This window comes from Schistocerca piceifrons, chromosome 11 (genome assembly GCF_021461385.2).
Source record: "Schistocerca piceifrons isolate TAMUIC-IGC-003096 chromosome 11, iqSchPice1.1, whole genome shotgun sequence".
Taxonomy (NCBI): Eukaryota; Metazoa; Arthropoda; class Insecta; order Orthoptera; family Acrididae; genus Schistocerca; species Schistocerca piceifrons.
The window spans coordinates 29,233,139-29,247,616 of record NC_060148.1 but is presented as its reverse complement, the minus strand read 5'-3'; the positions used below and the strand labels follow the sequence as shown (position 1 = coordinate 29,247,616).

The window sequence follows — 14,478 nt, the reverse complement described above, 5'->3', positions numbered from 1 at the left end:
AATACCAGTTCTGCATTTTAAAGTAATTGTGATCGATATGAAGAAGCAATCCGAGAGAACAACAGCCGCACTAACATAAATAAGATAATATCTACTAAATATTCTCTTGAAGATGTAATCACAAAACCCACTAAAAACTGCACTCTTCATCTACATAGCCATACTGTTCTTATTTGCATTACAATTATTTAAGGTATTTGAAGAACACATCAAAATATTGCGCCACTAGCATCTATGAATTTTTTGGTGGATAAATGTTTACAATGTGTTTCTGTCAAAAAAATGTGTAGTGCTGCATGCCAATGTTAAATTTGGCTAAGAACATCAGTGACCAGGCAAGGAAAAGTGGAAGCAGGTGACAGTTTCAAATGTCAGTAGAAGTCAGAAAAAAATGCTACCAACATTGATTTTTGAAATGAATCTAGTGAAACACGTACAGTTTTAAGCTTTATTTGGTAGCTGCAAAGACAGATTTCAAATATGTGTGAAATTTTATGCATTTCACAAAATTATGAATGTTCACAAACTAGCGGATGTTCATTACCTGCATTCAAATGGCAATCCCATTTCCTCTGCCCCACAAAGCCACAAAAATGTTCTCATCCTTCTGGAATCACTTGATTTCTACTCTTCAATCTGGTAAAGTTATTACTGTCAGTGTAATAAGACAACTTGGTTTAAAGATAATGCTTTTAAAAACCAGCTGTCACGGTTTAATACTCGACATATACTTGGAAACATTCACGACACACAGCTGTCTGACTTTAATTTGGTTTCAGTCCTGGCCCATCGTAATGAAGAATAAAAAGAATAAATCTCATATATCAAATCGGTTTGAAGGCTACAAAACTGTTAAATCTAGCACTGTACTTTCAGAAGTGGTCTAAGACTGAAACTGGCACAATAAAGTATACAGACAGCTGCATGTCGTCAATATTTACAGCTGTTTAAAACTGTTTGTCAAAGAGAAAAGTACTATTTATACATACAGAAGTTGCAAACTAGACATCCTGGAATATTGATAAATTTGCAGTCACTTAGCGACACCATGTATGTAACGGAAACACGTAGCAAATACACTGGAGTTCTCAATACTTTCAAGAAACTTCAGCTTAAAAAGGCCCCACCCATTGTGAACTCCAATATCATCTTTTCTTTTATTCCCTCAAAGTCAACTCACCACAAAAATTAATTGTTAAAACACTCTGTTCTTTTAATTACGATTAACATTATTTCTCAGGAGGAAAAGTTGTAGTCTCTTGCAGCAGTCTTGTTTATTTACGTACAATATCTATAGAACAGAAGATCATTAAGTGAATATGTTTGATCGTATAGCATGTTTATTCTCAATGTTTTCATACTTCTACTTGTTAATACATACATTGGTGTAGTGGGAACAAAGAATTTCAGTGCAGACCCAGTGAAACAGATTCTGCCATATTTTGTAGCATTGTAGTTTGTATGTTTATCCTCAGGATTGTTGAGCAGTGTGCAGGTGGGAAAGTCCACCTGTCTTTTTCCTCCCTCCCCTAAAAAAATTATCTTCACTAGCCACACTTGCAGCCTGTTCAACAACAGATATACCAGTTCAGTGTCAGTTTGATGAAAGCTACAGTACATAATGGATACTGACTAGCAGCAAATGTAGCCTGAACTATCTCGTAACTATTGTGGCTTTGCTATGAAACTGATACAAGTTGCCCACCCTCCACCACCACTACTCCCACCCCTCTTGTGTTTTACCATTTACATAAAAAGTAACCTGCTTCCAGTGCATCTGTTTCAATAGCCTACAATGCAAAACCTCAAGTGACTGTTTGTAAAACCCTGATCGTGGAAATACGCATCTGAAATAAAAACCTGAAAAAACTTAAAATACTAATGATGAATTTCTGGGTGTACAGCCAAGTTGTTTCCATTTTCACACAACATTATGAAGGAGTTTGAGATGTGGCAAGTTGAAATTACTCCATGTGTTTTGATTTCAACTTCTGAAAATAACTAATATTTTTTCTAATCTTTACCTTAACATGGTAATGTACCTCTGCAATTTATATGTGGCATATCTTAAAGATTTCAAAAAGTTATCTAGACTGAAATTGACTTAGATTTATTATTGATTTTATTATTTCTGCTGTACTGATTCTTGTAGTGAATGTAGTTTTCATGAGAGCTTTGCTAATAAATGTTAGACCTACTTGAAAATAACAGTATAGTTCACCATGCGGAATCCCTTGTGAGATTATCTGCATATTGAGATAAATTAACATCCACCATTAGAAAGACTGACATTCCAAGTTTTCAGTAACATTTCCAATTTTCATAAAACTAATTAGCTGAGTCAGTAGTACTCACTTCATGTGGTTTAAACCTGTTTCGTCCGGTGTCAAGAGGAGGCGAACGCAAAAGGGTAGGGGTCGATTAATCGTCAGCATGTCAAATGTACAGCGTATGATGGTACCCCTTTCGGGAAATGGCAGTAGGGGACAGGAAAGGCCACCACTGAGTATATTACTGGGAGCCTCATTCAATATGTTGAAGAGGCTATTGCAGCAGCCATTTAGGGAACAGGGTGCAACCAACAGCAGACTGTGGTGCACATTAGAACAAATTATGCCTGTCGTCTGGGCTCCAAGGTCGTACTTGGGCCGTTCCAGTGACTGGCAGAAAAGGTTGAGAAAACGAGCGTTGCGCATGAAGTTTCAACAAAGCTCATAATTTGCAGCCGCAGGGGAGTGTCGTAGGACCGTTGCTATTCACAATATACATAAATGACCTTGTGGATAACATCGGATGTTCACTGAGGCTTTTTGCGGATTATGCTGTGTGTCGTAACAGTCGAAAATTGTACTGAAATGCAGGAGGATCTGCAACGAATTGACGCACGGTGCAGGGAATGTCAATTGAATCTCAATGTAGACAAGTGTAATGTGCTGCGAATACATAGAAAGAAAGATCCTTTATCATTTAGCTACAATATAGCAGGTCAGCTACTGGAAGCAAATAATTCCATAAATTATCTGGGAGTAGGCGTTACGAGTGATTTAAAATGGAATGATCATATAAAGTTGATCGTCGGTAAAGCAGATTGCCAGACTGAGATTCATTGGTAGAATCCTAAGGAAATGCAATCTGAAAACAAAGGAAGTAGGTTACAGTACACTTGTTCGCCCCTTGCTTGAATACTGCTCAGCAGTGTGGGATCCGTACCAGATAGGGTTGATAGAATCGCTCTTACTTCGGAAGACTTCTCTCCATTGAGACTGATATGCTGCATTCTGTTATCTAGGAACTCGTCAATCCAATCACACAATTGGTCTGATAGTCCATATGCTCTTACTTTGTTCATTAAATGACTCTGGGAAACTGCATCGAACGCCTTGCGGAAGTCAAGAAACATGGAATCTACCTGGGAACCCGTGTCTGTGGCCCTCTGAGGCTCGTGGACGAATAGCACAAGCTGAGTTTCACTCGACCGTCTTTTTCGAAACCCATGCTGATTCCTACAGAGTAGATTTCTAGTCTGAACCAGTTTCCAACTTAATCTACTAGATCATTTTTATATATTATAAATAGTAAAGGCACTATAACCCTTCCTTAGTGTACTTCCAAAAGTACTTAACATCTGTTGTTTTCACCTGGTTATAAACATGTTGGGTTCTTGCATCCTTCCGCAAACCTTGTTCGATGATCTTTCTTTTTCAGAACCTGCACTGACGTTCTATGAAATGTGGAGTTTTCTTGCTCTGGTTGATATGGCGACTGGCGAAAGCTTAATAAATCAAGCTATGTACTCTGAGCCTCATTTAAATTGAAACCTCCATCTATTTCATTATGTTTCCTGAGATGTTTAAACTCCTTAAGCACGTTTTCACAGAATCTTTTCATTTGCACCACAGGTTAATTTAAAAGAACGCAAAATCCCCAAGATTGGCAAAGTTTACAGAAGTTTGAAATATGGTGCGTACTTCAATGTGAGATGCTTTTAATAATTTCCACAATGAAATTCTGTCTCGAAATCTGGCAGAAAACCCAAAGAGATTCTGGTCGTACATGAAGCACACCAGTGGCAAGACGCAATCAATACCTTCACTACGCGTTAACAACGGTGAAGTCACTGATGACAATGCCACTAGAGCAGAGTTATTAAACACAGTTTTCTGAATCTCCTTCACCAAAGAAGATGAAGTAAATATTCCTGAACTCCAATGAAGAACAATTGCCAAGATGAGAAATATAGAAGTAGACATCCTCGGAGTAACGAAACAGCTTAAATCACTTGATAAAGGCAAGGCCTCTGGTCCAGATTGTACACCAGTCAGGTTCTTCTCAGAGTATGCTGATAAAATAGCTCCATATTTATCAATTATATACAACCACTCACTCTCAGAAATATCCGTACCTAAAGACTGGAAAATTGCTCAAGTCACACCAATACCCAAAAAGGGAAGTAGGAGTAATCCACTGAATTACAGGCCCATATCACTAACGTCGATTTGCAGTAGGGTTTTGTAACATATACTGTATTCCAACATTATGAAGTACCTCGAAGAAAACGATTTATTGACACATGGTCAGCATGGTTTCAGAAAATATCGTTCTTGTGAAACACAACTAGCTCTTTATACTCATGAAGTAATAAGTGCTATCGACAGGGGGTGTCGAATTGATTCCATATTTTTAGATTTCCAGAAGGCTTTCGACACCGTTCCTCACAAGCGTCTTCTAACCAAACTGCGTGCCTACAGAATATCGCCTCAGTTGTGTGACTGGATCGTGATTTCCTGTCAGTAAGGTCACATTTTGTAGTAATAGATGGAAAATCATCAAGTAAAACAGAAGTAATATCTGGCGTTCCCCAAGCAAGTGTTACAGGCTCTCTATTGCTCCTGATCTATGTTAACGACATAGGAGTCAATCTGAGTAGCAGTCTTAGATTGTTTGCAGATGATGCTGTCATTTACCACCTTGTAAAGTCATCAGATGATCAAAACGATTTGCAAAATGATTTAGATAAGATATCTGTATGGTGCAAAAAGTGGCAATTGACCCTGAATAAGGAAAAGTGTGAAGTTATTCACATGAGTACTAAAAGAAATCAGCTAAATTTCGATTACGCGATAAGTCATACAAATCTGAAGGCTGTAAATTCAACTAAATACTTAGACATTAAAATTACAAATAACCTAAATTGGAGTGATCACATAGATAATATTGTGGGTGGGGCAAACCAGAAACTGCGAATCATTGGCAGAACACTTAAAAGGTGCAACAAGTCTACTTGAAGAGACTGCTTACACCACGCTTGTCCGCCCTATTCTGGAGTATTGCTGTGTGGTGTGGGATTTGCATCAGGTGGGACTGACGGATGACATTGAAAAAGTACGAAGAAGGGCAGCTCGTTTTGTATTATCACGAAACAGGGGAGATGGTGTCACAGACATGATACGTGAATTGGAGTGGCAATCATTAAAACAAAGGCGTTTTTCGTTGCGACGGGATCTTCTCATGAAATTTCAATCACCAGTTTTCTCCTCCGATTGCGAAAACATTCTGTTGGCACCCATCCACATAGGGAGAAATGATCATCACGATAAAATAAGAGAAATCAGGACTCGCACAGAAAAATTTAAGTGCTAGTTTTTCCCGCATGCCGTTCGAGAGTGGAACAGTAGAGAGACAGCTTGAAGGTGGTTCATTGAACCGTCTGCCAGGCACTTTATTGTGAATAGCAGAGTAATCACGTAGATGTAGATGTACATGTCCCATTGTTCTTGATTTCATGATTATATTTGAGGCAGTACTCGGCAACATCTGATTTGCTCGGTTGTTTCAGACATGGTGCAAATGTCAGTATTCTGTTACAGTGCGATGAAGGAGTCTATTGAAATAAAGATGTCAGAAAACCTGATGAACGTGGGTGGAGGTTTCAGTTCAAATGAGCTCGGGGTCCGCTATGTCAGAGATCTATGAAAAAGAGAGTTGCAACCTCTCGGTCACACGTGTAGTATACATAGCCCCTGCATGCCTCAGCATTGTGAGCTTTCCGTGTGGCAACCACGAGCGGATCATATGCTGATGACATTGCTATAGTAAGAAGAAATATCAATACACTCCAAGAAACATACCGGGCTATGGAAACAGAAGCCTTAAAAATTGGCCTCATAGTAAATGAAAACAAAACAAAATATATGGTAATGTCTAATAACAATGAAAATAGTACTGGAAAGGCTATAAGGGAAAGAATAGGAGCAGGAAACAGAGCTTACTTTGCAAATATGCAGTTTTTCAGAAATAGCCTTGTTTCAAGAAAAACAAAACTGCTAATACATAACTCCCTAGTCTGCTCAGTTATCACATACGGGTCAGAGGCATGGACGTTGACAGAGCATGATAAAAATGCACTAGGAACCTTTGAGTGGAAAATACTATGCAAAATATATGGTCTAATAAGGGATGACGAAGGCTTGAGAGTATGTTACAATGTTGAATTACAAGAGTTAATACACTGCTGGCCACCGTAAATGCAACACCAAGAAAGACGAGAGGTAGCACGACAAAATTTATTTTGTAGATAACATGTTGACAAAGTATCAAATGATTACATTTACAGACGTCTGTGACATGTGGTTCCTGCCAGAATCAGTAGCCAGAGTAGCCGCCATTGTTGGAGATCACCGCTGCCACACGTCTCGGCATCGAGTCAAAGAGACGTTGGATGTGTTCCTGGGGTACAGCAGCCCAAGCAGCTTCCACACGTTGCCAAAGATCATCTGGTGTGGCAGCTGGGGATGTAATCTGGGTCACTCGTTGAGCAACCGTGGACCACATGTTTTCTATCGGCGAAATATCCGGAGAGCGAGCCGGCCAGGGAAGCACTTCAATTTGGTTATTGTCGAAGAACCTTTGGACAATGCGTGCCACGTGTGGTCGCGCATTATCCTGTTGAAATATGGCTGTGGCCGAGCCCTGAAGGTAAGGAAGGACAACTGGCTCCAGCACCTCGGATATGTAGCGCCGGCTATTTAAAGTACCGGCAATGCGTACTAGAGGCGTGTGAGAGTAATATCCAATACCGCCCCATACCATAATACCCGGTGCAAGACCAGTGTGGCGGTGCATAATGCAGCTGTCCAGCATCCTCTCTCCACGGTGTCTCCACACTCGAATCCGACCATCGTGGTGCTGCAGACAGAAGCGTGCCTCGTCAGTAAAGACAACGTCATTCCATTCTGCCGTCCACATCCGTCTGTCATCACACCATTGGCGACGGAGACGTCTGTGGTTCTGCGTCAATGGTAGACGAAGCAATGGACGTCTTGCGGACAGACCACTCTGCTGTAAGCGGCATCGAATGGTACGCGCAGACACTGGATGATGCGTTACAGACGCAATGTGCTGTGCTAGGGTTCGGGATGTCACTGAGCGATCCGTCACTGCCGTGCGCACAATTTGCCTATCAGCACGTGCAGTGGTGCACCGAGGTGAATGCGATCGACCACGTCGGTCCGTCGTACCCTCCTGCATCCAATGGTCACATATCCGCATTACAGTTGTTTGGTTTCGTCCAACACGACTAGCGATTTCTCTGTATGATAATCCACAATCTCGGTAAGCCACTATCCTTCCTCTGTCGAACTCGGATACTTGATCAAACGATGTTCGCTGTTGTCTACGAGGCATAACTGATCGTCCTGTGAAACAACCACAAGGTAAACACACGTGCCGAACGTACACTCGTCGAAATCGCCAAGCCTTAAATGGCGCTATGAGGTGGCGCCACAGGCGCGTGTGATGTGCGTCTGCGCTGAAATTCTAATCAGTCGCATATCTCATCGCTGCAAACCCATGGTGTAAATTTCACTTGATTCGGATGCTTCCTTCAGGGTGTTGCATTTACGGTGGCCAGCAGTGTATAAGGTAGGGACATAGTGAAATTTGTGAAATCACAGCGAATACAATGGACGTGTGGAGAGAATGGCAGAGGTTAGAATTCCAAACAAAATGATGGTAAGGAGACCTAGAAGAAGATAGATTGACAACATAATAGTGGGTTTCACCAGTATGGGAGTCCAGGGGTGGAAAATAGCTGCAAATAACCGAGAAGTACGGAGGAAGATTGTCGAAGAAGCTAAGGCTCACCGAGGGCTGTAGCACTACAGAAGAAGAAGAAGTCACAACCTGACACCAGGCGACGGTACCAGTGTTGGCAGAGGTTGCCTATTCACGTCTTTCCAACACGTGACAAGGAAATAGTATCACAAGTATTCTGCCACTGGCAGCTATAAAGGCCGGCACTCGGACTGCACCACCCACTTCTTTGCCGTTGTCTTAGGACACTCTTAAGAGTGCAGTGCAAGCTGTTACTGATTTGTTTGACTGATGGGGCTGCTAAGTGCTATACCACTTACTGCACTCCCCTGACTTAAGCCCTCCCGAGTTGCGACTCGATTTCTAAACTGAAGGAAACACTTCACGGCATTCGCTTCAGAGCTGCTACAGAACTGTCGACACAACTGGCACTGCTAAGAGTATCCTACAACTTCCACATCGCTGGCAACGGGTTATACACAATGCTGGCGACTACTTTGAAGGTCATTAAAACTTTGAAATACGTATCTATTTTGTACGAGCTGTAAATAAATAGTTATAAGGACCAATGTTTCTTTTCTCAGCTTTCGTCACTGTTTTCCTCTATGGACTTAGACTATGTTAAGGGTAGACTTTTCTGCAAATGTGTTGCACTTAATCTGGGCGACATTCTGAGACGCTGGATTACTTCCCTCCAAGTGTATATTCCCACTAAGCTCCTAGCGGCGTTACTGCACACTAGAAACAGTCAGGCAACTTCTAGGTAACAGCACTGTCAAGTAGCTGTACCTGTACCTAGTGAGTTGTATTTTGTGCTTTTTGCTCTTGCTATTGAAGCAGATGTATTTTTGCTATCGATAAACTTGTTGAAACTTGATCAATGATTTCCCTGTGTCCCTGTGAGGGACACTTCACAGTCCACCACTCAATTTACTAAGAATTCACCAGCTATATCCACAAGAGCTGGAAAACGTGAGAGAATGTTCGTTTCGTGGAGCACTTGAATTACCGAAAATTGAGCGCACGTCGGGTACCGAAAATGTTGACGAATGTGCACAAAACCAAACGTTTAGACAGTGCATTGACTTTCCTTGAGCAGTACCACAACGACTGTGACGATTTCTTAAGCCAATTGTTACGGGCGATGAAATGTGGGTGGCCTACGTCACACCAGAATCAAAGCAACCATCCGTGGAAGTTGAGCAAGGGCATCGCTTTGGTGCAAGACAATGGCCGTCCACATGTGGCGAATCAGACCAAAGATCTCACCACATCTTTTCGACGGGAAACTCTAGATCATCCTCCGTACAGCCCCAATCTTGCGCCCAGTGACTACCATCTGTTCCTGCACTTGAAGAAACACCTGGGCGGTCAGTGTCTTCGAGACGATGACGAAGTCAAGACAGTGGTGATGCAGTGGTTAGCAAGTCAGGCGGCAGACTTCTATGAGGAGGGTATTCAAAAACTGGTACAACGTTATGACAAGTGCCTCAATATTGACAGAAATTATGTACAAAAGTAGATTAAGGTATAGGCTTTCGTGTAAAAACAAATTACTGAGATATCTTAGCACATCTTTTTTTAATTTCAAAACAGCCCTTACTTAAAAAACACGCCTCATATAAATAGCAGCATTAGGCCAACAACTATTGACAGTGAATACACATTAAGCACAGCTAGCAGCACTTGAAGACGACTGCAGGGTCAGTCATCGAAATATTGTGCAGAACACTCAAATAAAACCCAGCTGTACACCCAGAACCACACCATTAATGAATTGTGCTGGGAAAACCTGAGAGATCAAAACTGAACTACTGACAATTGATGGTCTTTTAATAATCAAACATACACAATTTTGAAATAGTTTTATGCACAATCAATTTCTTAATTAATTTTTCCAACAAATTTTTATCACGTGTACCTGCTACGAATCAGGAAGCTGAAATGTGCAGCTACAGTCATCATTGCAAATGAGAATGTTCACATTATTATTGTAAACAAATTTTGCTGAGTTTAACCCTCTAGCCCGATTTCTCCTTTTCCCCTCTCTCCTCCTGCAGCTCGCTCAACTCGGAACGAGTGCCCTCGACTTTCGGAGGAACCCGCGATGCCGTGTGAGATCACTGCACGACTCACAACCGCAGACACATCCGCTCCACAGCTCACGACAGCACACAGACAGGTCGGCGCTCGCGCGCGGGCGCAGTCGCAGAAGCAGACGGATCGGCGTCCCTACCTGGTCTGCTGCGGCCGCGGCCCAGGATGCGCTGGATCTCGCCCGCCTCGCTGCCGGATTCGGACTCGGACTGAGGCCACCTGCCGGTGGGGGACGGGAATGCGGCGCGGTACTGCCAGCGGTCCGGGGACAGCTGCACCGGCTGCTGCGGCTGCGGCTTGCGGACGACCACTCCGTACACTGTGAGAGGAGGGAAACTATTCTAGTCGACTCTCTTGCCAGATGTACGGAGGGAGCCGTGTGGGACTCCCTGTACACCAAACTGAACACAAGTGAATGCACAACAGTGAACAAGAATTCTCTCCGATGTAAACATAGGCATGTGGTAATAAACTGCGTTCTTTCTCTTTATTATGGGACCTGCAGCATATGTTATGTCACAGTAGGACCTAATGCAGAGAATTAGGAGACACTATGCTGCTTGATATTTTATTTTTGCATATGAACTTATTTTGGCTTTATTGCATTCAATTGCATGTATTTATATTTTACATAATATATAATTTATAAAGGGTTTTTTATAGTGGATGTTGTACTCACTCCTGATGTAGACGGAAATGTGTGAACTTTGAGTAGACTATTACTGCTGTCAGTAGTTGTTGGATGCAATTCTTTTTCAGTACTGTTTTAAGATTGTTTGATGATTTGATGTTGCACATACATTATGTTTTTTACTGTTTTGACAGTTGTAGTTTGACAGCTAGTTGTTTACTCAAACATATTTATGTTGTTTTGGGTGATGTATCTATCGAACTGTTATTGATGTGTTTCTAATTTCTGGTGTTTTGGTTATTTGTTATCCGTTTAAGGGACCGGTTGATAGGATATGTCATGAGGCATCAAGGGATGGATAAAAATCGTAGAGGGAGACCAAGAGATGAATACACTAAGCAGGTTCACAAGGGTGTAGGTTGCAGTATGTACTGGGAGATGAAGAAGCTTGCACAGGATAGAGTAGCATGGAGAGCTGCATCAAACCAGTCTCAGGACTGAAGACCACAACAACAACTGCGTATAAAATTTCAATAAAAGTTTTTAAAACACTGCATGAGATTGAAATCAGTTTCTTCATTAATACACTCTGGGGATAATCCTTAGTGTGCCTGTGCACTCCAAATTCCACCAAAATCTTCATAACTGGACCTTTTCGAATTTTATGTAGGATTTGTAGAGTGTTTTCAATGTTGTCAACTTTGTGTTTTTCATCTTTGAGGTGTGTAAAGAAGGTAGCTTGGTTGTTATTTGTTTCTCTTGTGTGGTCTCTGAATCTGACGACGAAATTTCTTCGTTTATACTATACAAAATTAACCGCAATAACTGCACTACTTTTCATATAGGACAGACAGGAAAAATTTTCATTGTCAGATTCAGAGAACACACGAGAGAAACAAATAACAACCAATCCACCTCTTTACACATGTCTAAAATGAAAGACACGAAGTTGACAACTTTGAAAATGCACTACAAATCCTGCACAAAATCGCAAAGATCCAATCGTGGATATTTTGGAGGGATTTGAAATATACACAGACATACTAAGGATTATCCCCACAGTACACAAATATAGAAACCGATTTCAGTCACACACAGTTCTTAAAACTTTTATTGGAATTTTATGTGGGGATAATGAATAACCAAAATACCAGAGAATGGAAACACACAAATAACAGTTCAATAGATAGATGACCCAAAACAACATAAATATCTTTGTGCAAACAACTAGCTGTCAAACTTGAATTTCTGTGAGTGCCAGAATAATAACAAACATATTAAAACATAGGTGCAACATCAAATCATTGAACAACTTTAAAATGTTACTGAAAAAATATTACATCCAACAACTATGGACAGCAGTGAAAATGTACTCAAAGTTGGTATATGTCCGTGCACAACATCAGGACATGAGTACAACATCCAATGTAGCAAACCTTTATAAATCATATATTATGCTATACATAAATAAACGCAATTTTGTGCAGATGTACTGATTAAGGCAATAAATCCAAAATAAGCTTACACCAAACAATACTGGATCAAGCAGCATAATGTCTACCAATTCACTGTTTAAACTGCATTTTGTCTCGAGTGGTTCATATGAACTTGCATTCATTTGTGTTCCATAAGTTTTCAGTCTTTTGGTGAACCATAAGAGGAAGTTCGTAACCACCTCATGTGGCACTAGCAGTACAGAAAGCTTTCCTCTTTCTAACTCGTCTATTTCATTGTTGTTTACATGTGTGCAGAATTACATGAGCGATGGCGTGGTCTGATGAGAATGTAATGTCATTGATAGAAGACTATAGACACCATAGCTGCTTCTGGGGTCAAAGAGGTCCACCGAACAAGTGTAAAAGGAAAATAAATATGATCGGTAGAAAACTGCCAAAGCACTCAAAGCTCGTACTGAGGCTGTGAGGAAGATCATAAATTCATCAGAGGCTTGCATCAGGCAGGAATGGAGTGACTAAGGTCAAGCTTTGTAATTCTTTTATGAGAAAGTAAAACCACAATAAATGTTATTGAAAGTAAGCATGTGTCAGTATGTATGTATTGTGATAATTAAAAGTAAACAAAAGACCTGGTCAGTCTCAGTGCTCCCATTTATGGTATCTGTAAATAAATGGCTAATGTAGCACTGTTACGTTAAAGACTTGTGATGATTATTTGATTTATTAGTACAATTAAAAATGTTTTACCTGGGACCATGCTATCTAGTTGAAATAGTTTAGATGGCTCTGAGCACTATGGGACTTAACATCTGTGGTCATCAGTCCCCTAGAACTTAGAACTACTTAAACCTAACTAACCTAAGGACATCACACACATCCACGCCCGAGGCAGGATTCGAACCTGCGACCATAATGGTTGCGCGGTTCCAGACTGAAGTGCCTAGAACCGCTCGGTCACAGCAGCTGGCGGACCATGCTGTCTCTCATCTAACAAACTATACAGCAGATTTTATCAATTCCTTGAACATACTCTAATAAAATCCTTGACATGCTTTGCCTATGTCACTGCAGACATCAGAAACTGTCTGATATATAGCAGCTATTGAAACGTGGAACATTCACTACAGCAAATGTCTTCAACTGTTAATAACCTGCATATAAATGCTAACCCTTCTTCAGACTATGTTTATCATCAGTAATTAACATTCTACTTTTAAATTTCCTCCTTGATTATAATGAGAAACCAGTGAAAAGATTTGACTAATATATTTGCAAAATTTTGCACCAGTGCTAATGAAGACTGCATCTGCAGTTCAGTGTCACGTGCATTTCCCCTACACATTTCATATTTAAGTGCGAATTCAGACACCTACATTGTACTTTTAATATCCTTTTTAGTTTCTTTACCAAATACAGTGCACTTGCCGTGAAAAATAATCCTCTCTGAGTACTGAAGTTTTGCATTGTGGTTCTAACTAATATAGTGTTGCATACTGTATGCTGATTATTAACGCCAAAAAACAATAACACAGCGTTCACAGGCTGTGCTCATTGTCTTGCGTTCTGTGCCATTTCCTTTAGTGTAAATGCTTGGTCGCAGAATGAGCGAATCATAGTGAATGCTGGTGAATTGTCTGCAAATGCACATTCACTTGTGTTCACTTCCATTTGCTCCAGACAACACTCCTCAAAACAGAATAAGAAATCCTGTTTTTGTTGCTGGAGAGCAGGACCGAACAGTTAACTAAAACTGACTACTGTTTTGGTATTGAGTGGTCAATAAGGAGATTGGACTAATGGGAGAGGAAAAGGAGAAGCAGGAAGTGTGAAACATAGTGAGACAGAATACCTCCACTTACAAATACACTCCTTAATCAATTTTTTTTCCCCTTCTGTTCTCTCTCTCTCTCTCTCTCTCTCTCTCTCTCTCTCTCTCTCTCTCTCTCTCACACACACACACACACACAGACATATATATTGTTCATCCAGCCACCACCATATAGGGGCATAGGTTTGTGTGTGTGTTACTTTAGCTCTGAAAAGGATTATTCCAAAATCTGGCAAGTTTTCTTTCTTTTTGTGTGTGCCTATCCACTACTCAACACCTCTGCTTTTAGTGATATACCACACAGATAGAAAATTAAGTTTCATGTTTTCATGGTACATCCATTATGTGTAGAACAGAATACAGGAAAGAAAAGA

At 40.8% G+C, this 14,478-nt stretch overlaps 1 protein-coding gene across 1 annotated transcript in view; it reads right to left on the bottom strand.

The window, feature by feature from the left end:
* Positions 1-14,478, bottom strand: part of LOC124719626 (mucin-19-like) — a 367,770-nt gene that overhangs the window by 31,224 nt on the left and 322,068 nt on the right. Inside the window, exon 24 of the mRNA XM_047244842.1 lies at positions 10,328-10,507. Within this exon, the coding sequence (XP_047100798.1) occupies positions 10,328-10,507 (180 nt within the window). The remainder of the gene's footprint in view (positions 1-10,327; positions 10,508-14,478) is intronic.